Raw genomic sequence first — 17876 nt, 5'->3', positions numbered from 1 at the left:
TGTAATGAATTTTCTGCTACTGTCATAAATAAAAAACAGTTATTTTTATGGTTTTTCCCATAATCTAACACCAGGTCTTTTCACTGGTTCTGTTAGCAATATTCTCCTGATCAGTGAGTGTAGCTTCCCTGTACAGTCTCCTATTAATTCAGGAGTGCAATAGTTTTCTCTCTTTCATTCAAGTTTCCCTTTCAGAGAGTTCTAAAGATTGGGAAGGATTATAAATTTGCTGTAGATCTTCTGTTCTTGCATTTAATCCATGTTTTGTGTTTAAACCACTGCAAGATGTTGTGACCATATCCTGGTGCCCCTGAAATCAACAGATATTCATTTCTGATCTCAGACAGAGCAGGATTGTCCTTTAGGATCTGCTCAAGAACTGTGAGTGCAGAAAAGATTACGCTGTTCACATAGGGAACCAGGCATCCAGTGATTCCTTGGTAACAAAATATTTCAAGTGCACTTTGAAATATGTTAACTTTTATTTATTTTTGGAAGGGAGAAGCTAGTTGTGTGCGTCTCGTTGCTTAGGTTCAGAGGAATGTATAGTCTTTGTAAAGCTGACCTGTAATTACTTGAGAATTTGATGAAACAATAAGGGGATTGTTGTGGGAATGTCTCCAAATGTTAAAAGTATGCTCTGCAAACTTTGTACCAGAGCCTTCTATGGGGAGACGAATCAATGTTGTTAGGAGATGGTGCTAGTGCATTCAGTTTGTTTACTTTGGTTTTCTGTGTCTGCCTGCCTTCTCAGAAAACTTGCTTGGAGCCAGACTGTAGCAGCCCTCTCTCTGTCTTTTCATAATTGATCAGGGGATGACTGCCTTCCCTGAGGGTTAAGACGTGGCAACTTTTTCTGTTTGCTCAGCATCTCAATGCAGTAGTTCAAACATTGTTCACACCAGCTGGCAGTGTAATGCCATATGCACATCTTGTCAAAGCAACTGTTGTCATGGATACTAGAAACTATCTTAAAAACCAGCTCATTTGAGTCTAATCAAAATTGTACCTTTCTTTATCAGTTGGGAATCTTTATTATTTTAGGGAGTGTTGATCAAATTGTATTTATTGCAGTGCATTATGTACAGTATGTTTTAATAACATAGATAATAGGGTGATGCATTTTAAAGCTGTAACTTCTATTTACTGAACGGATTTTTAAGGGGAAAAATACAGTTTTCCAGGTAGTTTCAGTGCAAATGTTTGGAATCTTTTTTTTTTTTTTTTTCCCTATTTCTTAACAAATACTGCTTTATAATACTTGACATTTTAAAAATAATTTTATCGGGAAAAATAATGTAGATTAGCCTTCCTTAGTTAAATGATGTGTTTGTTTACATTTCATATGTTTAACTGTATTTTGCTGAGTTGGAATGAAAACATAAAATAAATGAAAACACTTTATATTTTGATTGGGATGCTGTCATCCTGGAGCCTGATCTGATTGGCTGGGGAGTAATTTCTTTGTTCTCTGATTTTCCTAAGAATGCAAATGAAAACCACTCATTTTTATTTGGCATTAAAACTGCACTTTATTTTGTCAAAGGAGAGGTTTCTCCTTGAATTGTAAGTACAAAAAGTGTTTTTAATCTTCAATGAATATCCTTATTAATTCATTTTCAAGATAATCTGATGTTGATTTGTCAAATTTAATTACAGCTTCCGGTAACACTTGAAGTCTACTTGCTTTTGCTTCAAAATTGTAATATGAAAATGCAAATTGAATGATAATTTACATGGGAGTGGGCATTTTAGTTGAACACTCAAAGACAAGTTCCTTGTGGAAATGAGGCTATTGATGCAGTTTATGATTTTTCCTCTTCAAGCACTTTAAACAAATTAACTTTATTTCCTGCAGGATTTCATGTACATCCATAAATTCTAGTGAAGTCCTATATGTGTACTTTCAGAGGATCTTTTTTATGTTTCAAGTAAAACAAATCCAGACTGAAGCCTGAAATCTAGCAAATAGAAATTGGAGGTTGCATTTGTTTGATGGGACTTTTACGTAACATTGAGTAACTTATCTTTTTCTAAGAAAAGGTGGAATTTATTTACTTTTTGTTTTTCTTTTTCTTTTCACTTTTGAACTTTTAGGCACTCCAGGCAGCAAGACAGCTGCTTTTACAGCAACAGACAAGTGGACTGAAGTCTCCTAAGGGCAGTGATAAACAGAGACCACTGCAGGTTGGTAAAGGATCCTTGCCTTTGGGGCCTTTCTTGGAGGGAAGATTGCTGGGCTTGCTCACATATGTGGTGTGCGTGTCTCTGCCTGTGCATTGATGCTGTGTGTGTGCATATTCACGTAAAGCAGATTATAGACTTGAGTGCTGGTGACTTCCAATTCACAGACAAAATTCACAAGTTACAAACGTCTTTTGTGCTTATAGACACTTAAAATTTCTGTTACAATAAACAGCCATGTGGACTGAGTTCAATAGCTATGGTATTAATTATTTGTAGATATGTTGCATGATTGGCATGACATTTTTATACATATGTGGATTAAATTGCAAAACATATCATAAGGTTTTGCACTTGAATGCTGTTGGGTTTCAGAAAGTATTAGGGAGAATGAGTTCTGTTCAATAATAATTTTAAATGCAATTTGGTAAAAATACATGTACTGTTCATAGACAAGAAGCATTTTATTCTTTAAAATTTTCATTTTTTTTGAGGTTTCAGTTCAATTGTTGCTAATTTAGCGTTCCATCTAAAATTGCATTCTGCTGGCAAAACTGTTTCTCTCATTGTACAGAGACCAAATAGGAGTGTTTAACTGCTGAATTACAGTCTATTGCAGACAAAAGATGCACATAAGAGATTATTTTATTGTGTTCAGGAAATAAAAATGCATAATTCCTACCATTCTCTTCCTCTTCCTTTTTCTGGATGAGTTGTTATCCTATGGGGATGTTGCCTGTTTTCTGATGGAATAACATATTTTTATCTAATTTTTAGTTTTAATAGAGAATAATGGAGGGAGACTGCCAGACACTAGATAGCTTTTCCAATTTTGTGTATAATTAACATTTTCTTCTTTTTTGTGTGTGAAATTTCACAAAGTTAGGTGCAGCACACAGTTCCACATTCCATACCATTTCTCTTCAAATATACTTTAAAAATTATATTTATTTGCTCAGAACCAAACAAAAACCTAGGGAGGTGACAAAAGAAAATGGGAAAAAAAAAAAGAAAAGAAAAAGAAAACATTTCAAGTTGGCATCCTGCTATGCTGAACTTCTAGTCCAGTCTGGAGACATAGGGTCCAAGGACCATGTTAACTTCCTACTCTTCACCTTTGACTTTGCTTTGGCAATATCTTCTAGGCTGAAGACACACAAGAAGAGTAGTCAATAAATGCAGCAGCTTAAGATCTATGTAGTTTTTTAAGTTTTGAGGAAGGCAATTTGTGACCTTGAAATGTTGAATCACAGGGATAATTGATTTAATGAGTAAGATGAACGTAGTTCATTCTGCCAGCTTCTTATTCTAGAAAGACAAGGTCAGCCATAGTAGGAGTGGGCAAGGTCCATCTAGCCTGAGGTCTCTAAACTAGCCAGCACTAGATGCTAAGAGAAGCATATGAAACAGGCAAAAATGTTACTATTTTCCCAGTATATTTTTTTCCCAGTGATATGAGCTTACTCTATTCCTCCAGCTTGTTAACTGCAGTGGTTCAGGAGCTCCCAACTTCTCTGTTCAAATTCGCCATCCATTCATAAATCTTTTCAAGGCTGAAGAGATTTGGGAGTGCACTACTTGTGGTAGATATCGATGAAAGGAGAGAAAACCATCCCTGGATACAATGACAGTCACACAGACAGCTCATAGGGATGATGAGATGGGGAGTCTTGTGTTTTCCTACTCCTAAAGGACTAACCCTGGCTTGATGCCTTATAAATGTCATGGGCTGGTGTATTGGAGAGGTGGCCTGTATTATGTGTTCGCCAGGAAGAGTCAGTGCCTCATGAGTCATATTTGTGAAGCTGGAAGAAGCAAATCAAATAATTTTCTTTTCAGAATTGTTACATGCTCCCTAAAGCCAAGATTATTGTTCATGTTTCTAACTTTTCCTCCAATGATCAGTATGTGCACAGTGCCTCTCATTAGCCTTGGACACTTCATTTGGTTCATTTTTAAGAGAGGAAAATGGAATATGCTTCCAGACTTCGGTTTATGTATCAAATAGCATGTAAATTCAGGTATGAGCGCAAACTCCATTTAAATTTTCTTCTGTAGTGAAAAGGGTGCATAAAGGTTTGGGAAATGAGTCCTTGGAGCTTTTCTATTTCTGTCTTTTACTGTTACTACAGAGCTTTTCATTGTTCATTATGTAGTGGAAATTCACATTTTGAGTATTGTGATGCCTGTTTGACCAAATACTGTAATATGGGTCATAAACTTGTACATTATTATTATTTTATTATGCCAAATATAATGGTAACTTTGGCCAAAATCTCCTAGCAGTAGGAATTGCTAAATGCGTATAAGCAATTTGAGATTTATAAGACAAGAATACTTGTGCTTGTGTTTGTGTTCAAGGAAACAGACTTCTCCCAATATTTTAACGCACTTTAATATTAGTGTATTTCTAATTTCCGCTAATTTCAGACCAATTTACTAATCTGGCAACTGGAGATATGGTAGAACTGTATTACAAATCTATTAAAAACCTTATAAAACTTTTAAAACTAGCTCACACATCTGCAGGCAAATGTGGGTGTTAGGTAATCCTTGCCATTGCAGCTCTCATGTGCTCCATATTTTGACGTAAACTATGCTATTGTTTCACATGCCAAAATAATGAAAAATGGTATTAATTTTAGTGGCCATCTTGTTGCATTTGATAGATATTTTGGTGAAAGTAGAGTATGCTGTATTTACACATGTTCTCTCTGTTAATTCTGTAATGCATCAAGTATTTTAGTGACCTACAGCACCTACTAGCTAATCAGCAAGTTGAAAGCTTATTGAAGGAACCTTCAAATATGTGTCCACAACTTTGCAAAAAAAGGGGTGTTGGGTAAGTGGCCAAGTTCTACTGTGCTTTACCACAAGGGATGGTTTTAGAGAACCTCTGGGATTTTTCTAGAAGAATTTGAGTGTTTTTTATATGCTTCTTGTGAAAAATCTTTCTAAATTTACTGCTTGCTGTATGATCGATTGTAAAAGAGAAATGCTCCAGTTGGCAAATTTATTTGTTTTAGTTTTTAATACAAAAAATGTCCTTATCTATTAATTTTCCTATATTTTTCAGGGGGTAGAGGTTTATATTTAGATTGTGAGTTAACAGAATACCTGCAAAAATTATCATTTTAGATGGACGCTTATCTTGATCTACTATTACTTTTGATTTACATTTTTCTGGGTTTCAGACTGCAGATGGCATAACCATTAGCATGTCTTATGCAAAACAGGAGAAAAAAAATCCCATCTGACAAGTTTGAGTACCAATTGTAGTAGTGATTTTACTTTCATGTATAGATATCCGAATAAATGTATTTGAAACATGTTTATATATGCTATTCCTTACACTGATGCACCAATTGTATGGATCCAATCAGTTACATATATTGGTTAATGATGTATTGCAGAGTAGCTAAGGAGGGTTTGGGATGGGAGTTGATGATAATGTTAATCTTAGTATGATGAGATAATAACATTTACTTTCTTACTCTGCATCCTGAAAAACATATTGCAGTAGTAAGGCTAAGCTTTCCACAGTGCAGGTTGTTGTTTCATGATATTTTTCTTTTCTGGAGAAAGTACGATAGTGGCATGTTGAAGCGAGCTGATTACTTGCATGGATTTCACTCCATTTTATCCATTTTCATAGTAGATATATTAGGGAAAATATTACTTTGACTCTTAGAACCTGTAGCTCCTTCTCCTGTGGCAGGAAATAACTGTCCTTATGGCCACTGAAGAATCTACCCTGGGCCGTGACACTGGCAGCTTTGTTGTTCTTGTACTGACACTCATGAGTTATGACAGTCATGAGGTTCTTCAACTGTGCAGAGCACAAGCATAATTCAAAGTTGAATTTGCTACCACAGGTGGGTGTTTATGTGTAGCATTGGAATTATTTCTTTCCGTGGTGGTGAGATTCATCTGTCCACAGCATACTGTTGTAGGCTGCACAACATAGTGGTTTGGACAGCTAGTTGTAATTGTATTTGTTTTCTCAAAGAGCTATGAAAAGCGTAGCTATTTCTATTCCCTGTAATGCCCTGTAATGAAGTAGTTTATTTTCATAAAGTCAGACTTTGAACTTTATCTTGATAAGAATAAATAGATAATTATCTTCAATCCCATAAGTTAATGTATCTACAATAAACTAGTTAGTTATTTTTTTCCTACATGCCAGAGATTTGTTGTTTCAACATTAGTTCTAATGGATTCTGTATTAGAATCGCATGTCAGGCAATCATGACTCCTGGAATCAAATGGTTAAGCTCAGTGTGTACCGAGCCTGTTGTATAAATATCATGCTGTATGGAGTGTTGAGTTGTTAAGGTATGCTTTGTTTATTTAGCATGAGCACTTCACTGAGTGTAATCATTTGATAAAATTTGGGGAAAGTAAGTATACATTTAAGTTTAATTGCTTAACGTTAACTGCACTAGTGCATAGTGTCAGAACCATGTTTTTTAAAAACGGGTATAGGCAAAATGGAAAAACTTAGATTTGCCTAGTAAATAAAACAGTCTATACCTGAACAAAGTGATCTTTACCTCTAATTTGACAGAAAATGTTCACCTGGACAAAAGATGGAAAACTGGATTATAATAAAATTCAAATAATTATATGCAAAAAAACAGCAACAACAGTATCTACTATATATACTATAACTATAATATTATATGTTGTCTGAGATTTGAATAGGTTTTAGGTGGTCATGTGAAAGAGAAGGTAATAGTGGTGGTCATAGGGTGTATTTATATGGTGTAAACTGTGGAGAGCAAAAGGTTAAGGACTGGATTGGGTATTGTGGGTACACACTCTTTTCTTCAGCACTTGGAAAATTTATCATGAAAAGATATTCATAGTCTGTTTCAGCGAACATATCTGCATAGTCTCCTTGCTTCTGTGTTACTCTTTCCTAGTTTGGTCATCTCCCTTTAGATCTGTATTTGAGTGTGAATCTAAAATTCATTACACATAATAAATTAGCAAATGCATCATTAATATTGTAACTTTTAGTTACTTTTTAAAACATACATAAGAAGCTGTTGAGAGATAAGAGATCGAGAATGTGGGAAAAAAAGCAAAAAGCACTGATTTTAAATGTTGTCCACTGACTTAGCACATACTGATTACAACTGAAGCGTGCATGTGTAACATCAGAAAAAAAAATCCCATTTTAAAAACAGCAAAAAAAAGTTGTAGATGTAACTTAAATTGAATTTTCTTTACATTATGTTCAATGAAAATAGAAACAAATCCAGCTGGTCTAAAACTCTCTTTCTAAAAACTGTACGTTATATATTTCTATTTATCTAACGCTTGCTGCTAAGCCTAGGAAGTAGGAGGTTTTTATACATGCTAGAAAGCACTGATTTAGAAAGATGCAAATGTCTAATATATAGTGTAAGAGGAGAGTAGTGATAAACAGTCTTCTTCCCTCTCGAGTATAATTCTGGAGGAAATGTGTGGCCTACATATAAGCAAACATTGAGGCTTGGGGTAAATTAAATTTGGAAGATAGCTACTGGGAAGGCATAAGTCCCATTTTCCCTTGCAAGTCAGTTAGGAGGAATATGCAGTTATCCTCTAAGGTGCAGAAATTTGCATCAGTGATACCCACTGTAAAGATAAGGATAACCCCAAGAGATGGAGAGAAGGCAAGGAGTTATTTTTGGGTGAGGTGTGGGGGGAGGGAAAGTAGAAATAGCTACGTTCAAACTTCTAGTGGTGTAGAAGACAAGAGGTCCATTTAAGATAGAGGGACAAATACAGTAATAATAAAATTAAAAAAAAAATGGACAAAACTCATTGGTTTACAATGGAAGTGTCTGTAGAACACACTTGCTGGGAGTCCCTTATTTATTTGTAGTAGATACAAATCCAATCCAAAGTCGTTTGTCCTGTCTTTGGCAAGCTGTTTTCCTGGTGACAACACATATTTTCCCTCTTTTGCCATTTTGCTGTAATAACTTTCAAGAATACATTTACTTTAAGTCACTTTTTACTCTTGAAAATTTCCAGTATTAAAAAATAAACCTAAAAAGTGACACTTGTTAGTAACTTCAAGCATAGCTATCACGTTGTGAAAAAGAACCCAATATTTATATAATTTTGTTCTACGTATTTATATCCAGTTTGACTTGTAATGATTTCATTTTAAATTTAAATATCTTTTTTTGTCTGTCACCTTGAGATATTATTTTTTTCTTAATAGAGCAGATACTTGTAATTTTTAATGCAACAATATATTACAGCTAGCCTTTAGTATGAGCTTTGTAACGTGGGAAAAATGTATACTAGCACTCTTCTAATGGAAGAGATTGCATAATGGGTTAATTTGCATTTAACTGAAAAAAAAACACCTTTCTAGTGCAGAGATCACATCTTCATCATGAACATATTGTTGCAATATTGTAAAAATTTTGGGAGGCGGGGAAAGAAGTATTATGCAAGTTGTGTTTACAGGCATTGAATATGCAGAATACTAATTAGGATTACTGTGTTATCGAGGATTTCAGAAGGCATGTTAATATTAAACATATGTCTTTGCAGCAATCTGATGTGTCACTCCATTACTGTCACCTACATCATTATCGTGGCTTTCCTTTCCACCTTTCTCTTGTGTTGATTTTGGTTATGTAGTTACTTCTAAAGGACTGGAAGGAGAGGGGAGATGGGGTCCCACTGCACACACTCAGGTTCTTCAAAGGCAAAATTTCAGAGAAAGTGCCTAGGCCTTTCCCCAACAGCTTTTACATAGCAGACCAGCAGACACATCTTTTCCTCATGGTTCACTCTGCAGCCCATCTCATACATGGAAATAGTTCTGTGCATGGGACGGGTGGGCTGTTTTTTATATGTTGAACTGTAGGAGTCCAAGCCCTATAGAGAAGTGTCTTTGCCTTGCTGGAGCAGCTGGAGAGCCCTATCCCCTGCCAGGGTGCATGCACCATTGCTCCTTTCCATGCCTCTGCAGTGATGGGAGAAGGAAGTTTCCTTGAACCAATTCTCCTAGCCCTTGCAGCAGGTCGGATCAGCCTGATTATTACTGGCTGGCTCGTTGCCCATTGAACAGCTTGTGAAGAGCTCAGAGGGGATGTGTGAATGGTTCCCCTCACAGGGTGAGGCCTGCTCCCAGGCAGGTCCCTAATTATGCCAGTTTAGGATCACACCACTGCAGCAAGACTCACTTGATACTCTTGAATTTAAAATAATAATAATAATAATTAAAAAGAAAAAAGTAACACATTAGTGTACCTTCATTTAGAAATTCCCAATGCAGGAAAAACAAATGAACAAAATATTCTGTGAACACTCTAGCCAGGTGTTGATTTTTAAAACTGTTTCTACCCTCTTTTTTTTTTTTTTTTCATTTCAGCAGGCAATTATGAAAGTCAAGAAAATTTTCAAACAGAATTAAAATTCTGTGACTAAATAGTGAAGAATCTTAGTCAGTGGCAGCAAATGCACCTTTCCACAGGAACATCCCGTCTCCCTACATAGACATCCCATACATTCCTTGTGCAGATTACTTTTACTTTGTGAATTAAATACTTGTTTTGAAATTCTGTAGTCATTAGACAACATTTGGTAGTTTTATTTTATTTTATTTTTTAGTTTCTAGTTTATGTATTAATTGTCCAATTGCTTTACCAAGCAGTGGGACTCTACTGCTGGTGTGGGGAGCAGGCTAAAGAGGAATACAAATGTATGCCAAGATCAATACAGGTGTTAATTTCTGTTTATCTTCACTTTGGCTGTATACTTGTAAAATGGAATTAAAAACTTAAAATTGTCCAGATGAACATTCAAACTGTCGTGCTGCAGAAAGAGCATGTGGGTGAACCTGAAGCAGCAATCACACAATGGAGCACATCAGCCTATCCTGTTGGGGAAGGGGATTGTCCAACAATTGCCACTTTGATGTGCTAGATGTTTTCATGCCTTCTTATGCTTCTAATATAATTTTCTTGAGGCAGATGGATGAGGGTGTTATGAAATAGAATTAATGGTGAAAAATTTACTAAAGACTACTTCAGTGTTTTACTACTTGATTATGTGAAGCTTTGAAAAGCAATTGTACAATAATAATATGTACAAAGAAAACTGTATGGTGTGCCAACAACATCAATATGCTTCAAGGATCTCACTGCAAACCTGAAGTATAAATGAAGAATGAGATTCTCCCCTAAGTGTTCACAGTAAATGTATTTATTCAGGAAATATGCCTTCAGTAGGGTAGAAGAGGCAGCCTTACACAGTGTTGAGGAAAAGCAATACAGCAACCCAACATACCAGAAAAAAATATCCAAATTAACTCTACACTTGCGGAAAAAAATCATTTTCAAATTGGGGCAGCTGTAATTTAACATGCAGATTTGGGCTATAGGTTTGATGCTTAGTAATAATAACATTACCTACTTAAAGAAATATATTTCCTAATATAAGGTATGGTGTGAACTCATGCACAAAGCGGTGTGGGTTTATGCTTCAAAAACAGTTCAGGATCCAATGGAAAGCCTGTTTGAGGGCATGTCTCTGAAACAGAAATAATAATGCAAATTCAGATGTAGATGGTGATTGAGTTTTGTGTATATATATTTTAAAATATAATTAGAAAGTGTTGAATTCATATTCTGAGTGAGGAAGAAAAAAATGCAAATCTGCCGTAACAATTGGAAGCATGTGTTTCAGCCATGCAAAAGAAAATAGGCGGGTAGGGATCACAAGAGGGCTGAGCTTTGTATGAGAAGAAGTAGATATCTTTCAAGAACAGAATTTTAAAAGTAAATTCTAATAAATTTTAGAAAGTAGAGTGAAGTACAAGGTCATGTGCTTAAGAACTTAGATGGATTTCTGCTTTAAACTTATGTTCATCCTTTAAAATGTGAAAGGAAGAGTCCTCTCATTTTATTGTTTGCTACATGATTGTGAACTACTGGTGGTATAACATAGATGAGAAAAAACAAATGTGCAATCCTAAAGGAATTAAAAAAGGTGTTTCCAATCAAAATAAGGAAGTATTAATGCCATTTTTGAAAGGTATCTGTGAGACCTTATCTTTTATTGTGGAAGATATGCAAGCCATCTAATATCTGGTTCTTAATTTAGAAATGGGTTCCACATAGGATCTGATGAAAGATTCCGTGTTCAAGTACTGATACTCTGAATTTCCATGAGGTAACAATCACTCACAATTTTTACTGTGGATTATAGCTTAGCACATTTGCTATATACTGCCAGTGAGGCTGTGTAAATTCTATATATGTCTTTTATGACATAAAAGCTCAAGAAGTTTTCATTCAGACTAAATGTATAGAATGGAAAATTGTGATTGCCCTGTCTGAATAATCTTTTTTTTTTTTTTAATTTTTTTGGGGCGGAGACGAAGCAAGCTTTGGGAAGGAAGAAGCATCTTTTATACTTCTTAAGTACAGTTTTAAACATGAGAACAAATGGTGACACTAAGCATGAGAAAACTATGGGAAAGAAAGTTTTTCACTATTCAGAGAAAAGAGTCTCTGAAACACTGCTCTGGTAGAAGTAATAGGAATGAGCCATTGCCCCCCATGTGCAGTACCTACCTTGAAGGTGAATCTTGGTCAGCTTAGAAAGGTATTTATAATATGAGATGAATTGCTATAATAAAAAAGTTGAAGACTCACAAAACCTCTTCTAGTCCTGTTTTTTTTTTTTTTTTTATAGGGCCTCATTGAAATCAACAGCAAAATTCTAGAGAACAGAATAATATCCTGATTTTTTAATAAGCAAATTACATCAAATCAACATGTTCATTTGAAAAATATTTTATTGCCTCTAAAAATTAAAACAAATAGAGGAGATTCCTTAAAGGACGTAGCAGCTGATTATTTTTTCAAAAGCCAGCTTTATTTCCTATATATTTATGGCCTGTTTCATGAACAGAAAGCTCTGATGAGTAGATGGTAAATGTCATTTGCTAAAATACAGATTACATACACAATATTTCATCTATTTAAATCCACTCTCAGTAAATGACCATTTGGGATACTTTAAATCTCACTTGTCAGATCACAACAAATAATGGTGATTTATATGAACCTATTCCAAATAGCTGTATCTCACATTATTTTATATACTCTGGATTTTTTCAAGCTATTAGATACAAAAATGTATCGACTTCATAATTTTCAGTAAAATGATAGAAGAAATACCATCAAACTAATAAGTATGGGCACTTTTAATTAGAAGGCATTCATTCGAAAATTAATTTGCTTTTCTCTGTAATAAGTACACTGAAGAAAGTGGCACATTTTAAATATATATATATATATTTATTCCCCAAATACACAATTTTCCAGTGTTTTTGAGTATTTATAGTGTTGAGGTGATTGTTCACAGTACCTGAAAATACAGTGGATTAGTCTAACAGCCCACTGATGAGATTGTTATTATTGCAACCATTTTAGGGCCTGGCAAATAATATGATCCAACAAGTCTCAGAGCTAAAATTAAGAGAGGGGCATGTTGGGAAAGTCATAGTAATTTAGCATCTTGCAAAGTAGTTTAGTCTAGGAAAATGTTTGTTTTGGGTGGGGAATACTTTTATAGAGAGTTCTCTGAGTGATTATTTAATCACTGTAATTTGACTGGATTGTTACAGTTTGTATTGTAATACTCCAGCCATACCTCTAGAAACAAATAATTATGATTTTGTGTTTGGTTCTTTGGAATATTTGTAGTTAATGAACATAAGTGATACTGTATCAGAGTTAATTCTTGTAATAAATAATGTCCTTAAATACATCCAGAGATAATATTGTATCAATAGCTGTTAAGACTGAAATTCCTATCTCACTTGGGGTTCAGTAACATTTTCAAGGTAAATTAAAATAGCAAAATTTGCCAATTGTGTATAATGCTTGGACTGTCAATATAAAATGGACTGTCAATGAAAAATACTTAGCATATTTTGTTGTCGTGCACATCTGATGATTTTTTTGACTATAAGTGTAGTAAGAAGGAATTTACTGGAAGTATTTTTGAAATGATTGACCACAGTAATGGCACCATCTGTAAAATAAATTTTAGTGTAATGAAAACCCACAAAAAAAGATTAGATTATGCTTTTATTACATGCAGAATTGATTAGCTCCCCTTAAGTGAAAACTCAAAATCACAGAATGATTGAGGTTAGAAGGGACCTCTGCAGGCCATCTGGTCCAAACCCCTACTCAAGCAGAGACACCTATAACAGGTTTCCCAGGAAAACTTTTGAAGATCTCCATGTAGGGAGACTCCACAACCTCCATCACCCACATAGTGAAGGAGTGCTTCCTGATATTCAGATGAAACTTTTTATAGGCCAGTTTGTGCCCCTTGCCTCTTGCCCTGTCACTGGACTCAACTGGAAAGAGCCTGACTCCATCCTCTTTGCACCCTCTTTTCAAGTATTTATACACATTGATAAGATCCCCCTGAACCTTCTCTTCTTCAGGATGAACCAGCCTTTCCCAGTCTCTCCCAGCTCTCTTGACCTCTCTTCATAGGAGAGGTGCTGCAGTCCCTTGATCATCTCATGGCCCTCCACCAGACTCTTTACAGTATACCCATGTCTCTATTGTACTGAGGGGCCCAGAACTGAAACAGTACTCCAGGTAGTCTGAATGACTTTGGTGACAAGTTGCATTGAACCCCTTCTTGTATGTGAGTTAGGATCTGATATATCAGAGAAGCTGGTGCAACAAACTATTTACATATAAATTTCTTGATTAAACCTCTATGATTGTCTGAGTTTAGGAGCAGCAGAATCCTATTTAAGTGAAGATTCCTTTTTATTCAAATCACTTCTTTTTCCAGTGAAACTGTCAACAGGAATTCTAAAAAGATTTTGAAAATGTTTCTTTTACCTGACAGATGTTTTCTATTTTCCTTTTTTTTTATTGTTTGGTTTGGTTTGGTTGTTTCTTTCTTTGTTTTGTCCCTTAGATAGTAAACATCATTAGCATTGAGTCTTTAGAATGCTGCTGCAACAGTATTCAACAGTGCAGCAAGTAGATCTTTCCACTTTAGTTCTGGAAGATTTAAGTATTGTGATTTTCATTTTATTATGTATCAACTTAGTCTTGCTACTAATTATTTATTAAAATGTAAATGACATAAGAACGGTATCTTTTATAAAATCATAAGTGGTGTGTTTTCTGTCTTGGGGAAAAAACAATGAAGAAAGGAACTGTCAGTTTTGACAAATAGTGGTCTAGACAGTTGTCTTGACTAGCAGTCCGCAGCCGAAATAATTTCTATTTTTACACTTAAAATGCATTAGATTATGCAGCTATCATCCTCAGTATTGATCTCATAGTTAGGATGAAACTTTGATTCTTCACATTTTCAATATTTTATAATTTTTACTATTGTAGTTAGATATTTTTCTACTTTTTTATTTTTTTTCTTAAATACTGTAGTAGAGCATTATGTTAGATATTTGGGTCTTCTTATATTAATAACTTCACAAAATTTTAATGTGCATCACATTTCCAGAGATGTTGTGTGTATTTTGGCAGGGGTAACAAAGTGCAAGAAGGGAAAAGGAACAGCTGAGAGACACAGAGACATGCATCATTGACAGACCCATTGAAGTGGGACTGAACAGCAGGCAGCAAGTTTATGCTCATACATCTTTGAGTTTATTTCATGCCCAACTGTGTGAGCACAAGGTATAGACGTACATTATTTATACTTTTCAGAGAATACCAAAATCCATTGGCTCAAGCTTTGAATAATACTGAGTAAAGGAGAAGGAGATATGGTCCGTAGAAATCCCAAGATATCTTTACTCTTTTATCATCCCTTCAGGTTTCTAGTCCATCTTTTGTGTTTTATCATTGCAGGGTTACCTTTTAGCTATAGTTACAAGTGGTGATTTTTCGTAGGACATAATCGTTCCCTTGCAGTTCAAGGAGTAAAAGACATGAACTTAATCTAAAAGAATGGTGTAACAATATATAGCCAAGGTCTGGAACCCTGTGCTGCAAGACATTTTGGATGCTGAACACTTATATTGGCCCAAAAAGCAAGTGAAAAATCAATGGAAGAAAAATCCATTAAAGGGCTCCTAAATACAAAATGCAAATTCCTTATTTTCATAGTCTCTAAATCCCAATATACTGTAGCGTGGGGATTGTCTGGGAAAGTGTTACTATGTAAGTATGTTACTATGTTCTTTTACTCTTCTCTGGGCATGGAGTATTGAATACTGTCAGAGGCAGTCCAACAGGCTAAATTATCATTTGGTCTAATCCAGTATGACATACTATCTTTTCAACCAGCTTCTAGAAAACAATATATTTTCCTTCTGAAGACTTGCTTTTGGCCATCCAAGTGAACCTGACTTTCCTCCAAGAAAATGTTGCCTCCACCAGCCAATTTCAAAGTTTACAAATCACAGTCCATAGGATTTACCAAAACTGCTTTTAGTCATGCTTTGAAGAAGGTCTTTTACTGGAAAAGTATCTAACTATTTCCAGTCCAACATCTTAAGAAACACTTCTTTTTTTTGTTCCACAGCACTGACATTGGGATAACATAGAATGAATTTTGCTACCCATAATTACTCTTCATTGTGGTGGAAAAATTGGATTAATCTGATTAAGCTCAAGCAAAATAATTGGATTCCCAACTGATTTCAAGTTCCTTAGCCACTTCCTAACACCACAGAGTCAATCAGATGCTTGATGTGTTTGGATCTGACAGTGCTCCAGAAGGGACCTTCCAAATAGGAAAAGATATACCTGAATTGCCTTGGGATTAGCTACCTGACTTTCCCATGAGTCTGCAGCTGTATCACTATTTTGATCATGCAGGCAATGAAACCCATTCCTCTTTCTTGTTTCCTGTTTACATGTGTAGGACTGCAATGTCTCTCCCACTGTATAGGAAAAGGATCTTTCAAACTTCACATCTTTAATTCCTGTTCAAATTAAGCCACAATTAGTAAAAGGGGGGGGGGGGGGGGGGGGCGTGTTGGAGTACGGCTACCTTCTGTTAAGGAAAACTTGAAGTCCTTTATAGTAAACACAGTTAAGAACTTCACATGGCATATGGGTTACAAATTGTTGTTGATCCTAGTTGTTTACCATAAAGGAATATAAAATTCTTTGGTTGAATTTTGTACTCAAGCCAATGATTTACATTTGTCATTGTATGTAAAATGTAGTTCTCCCTAACATTAAAACAAATTTTCTTGAAATTTAAAGTAATTTTTCATGAGATTACAATAGACTGATTCGTTTAGGAGTAGACATGTCATAGACATACAGGAATGTAGTAGACATTTTCAGGCTTCTTTATGATGAGGTAAAAAGGAACAATCTGAAAGTTCAGAACAGAGTAGAGTAGAGTAGGATGGGATGGGATGGGATGGGATGGAATAGAATAGAATAGAAGAATAGAATAGAATAGAATAGAATAGAATAGAATAGAATAGAATAGAATAGAATAGAATAGAATAGAATAGAATAGAATAGAATAGAATAGAATAGAATAGAATAGAATAGAATAGAATAGGAGTAGTTGGAAGTAACCCATCACGTCCAACTACCTGGCCACTTCAGAGCTTGACATTATCAAGGACATTATTCAGATGCCTCTTGAACACTGACAGGCATATGAATTTGCAATTAGCAGAATTTTCATTCATTTATTTGCCTTATTTATGTAGCTTAAAGTTTTACAAAAGGCATTGATACATTGTTCTAGTAAAGAAAATTTCATGGAGGACTGCTTCCTAAAGAAATGTCTCACTTTTCATACTTCTCACTTCTGGGTGTCTTCTCTGTTCTCTGACATATCAGATGGTCATCATTTCCCTCATTCTCCTTTCTTTCAGAGTAAGCATAAACAGGAACATTGAAAAACTGAAAACGTATATTATTCCTTCTCTTAGTGGTCATTTAGGAAAGGTCTCATTGTTTTTTGGATTCTCCAGGGATCCATCACTTTCTAATGTATGTTCAGATATGAAAAATAGTGGCAGAACCCCCATAAATCCTGAATGGTTCTCTTAAAAAATTCCTATTAAAATGCAGTAAAATTATTTCATGTTTGAGCATATCTGTAACATTTTAAGATACAAATAGTCGCAACATTAATATCATTTTTTTATAAAATCAAGCTATATAATCCTGGAAATTAAGAATTAGATTTAGAAAATTTCAAAACAATTTAATATACTGAGTTTCTCAAACATATTTGACCCTGAAGGAAAAAAAAAAAAGAACAGTCGTTAAAAATCAGTTTGCACTAGTTTGGGTCTATAAATGCTAACATATTTTAATATTAACAACATTAACATTCTAAATAAAAAAGTTAACATTATCTTTGACATGGTATCTCAGGAGGAAATTTGGCAGAACAAAAGGTAAAAACTAGAGGTATAGAGCTGTATCTGTTTTGATGCAGTGCAAGCCATCTGCAACCCAAGAAACTCAGTGAAAACAAGACCAAGACATATTGCCGACATGGGAGATGCTGCTTGGGCTCAGTCGTCGTATAGGACTGTGTTTAACTCCATAAGCAAGATCATTGAGTACGCAATTTGTGACATAAGTTACACCTCAGAACTTTAATTGCGAGTCAGTGGAGTTTGTTACAGTCGGTACATTGTCCTTGATATTGCATAAATGTTTCTTTGATCCAGGTACTCGAGA

General features: G+C 35.0%; 1 protein-coding gene across 16 annotated transcripts in view; it reads left to right on the top strand.

Moving 5' to 3' along the window:
• Nucleotides 1–17876, top strand: part of FOXP2 (forkhead box P2) — a 440428-nt gene that overhangs the window by 309949 nt on the left and 112603 nt on the right. For all 16 annotated transcript variants that reach the window (XR_014578258.1, XM_083820640.1, XM_083820636.1 and 13 more), the window contains one exon: nucleotides 2098–2187. Coding sequence is in view for 14 of the 16 variants with exons in the window: in XM_083820640.1 (XP_083676766.1) it covers nucleotides 2098–2187 (90 nt within the window). In the remaining 2 variants the exon portion in view is untranslated. The remainder of the gene's footprint in view (nucleotides 1–2097; nucleotides 2188–17876) is intronic.

This window comes from Anser anser (assembly GCF_964211835.1).
Source record: "Anser anser genome assembly, chromosome: 1".
Lineage (NCBI taxonomy): Eukaryota > Metazoa > Chordata > Aves > Anseriformes > Anatidae > Anser > Anser anser.
Note: the sequence above shows the minus strand (reverse complement) of the source record. Positions and strands in the feature narration are given on the sequence as shown.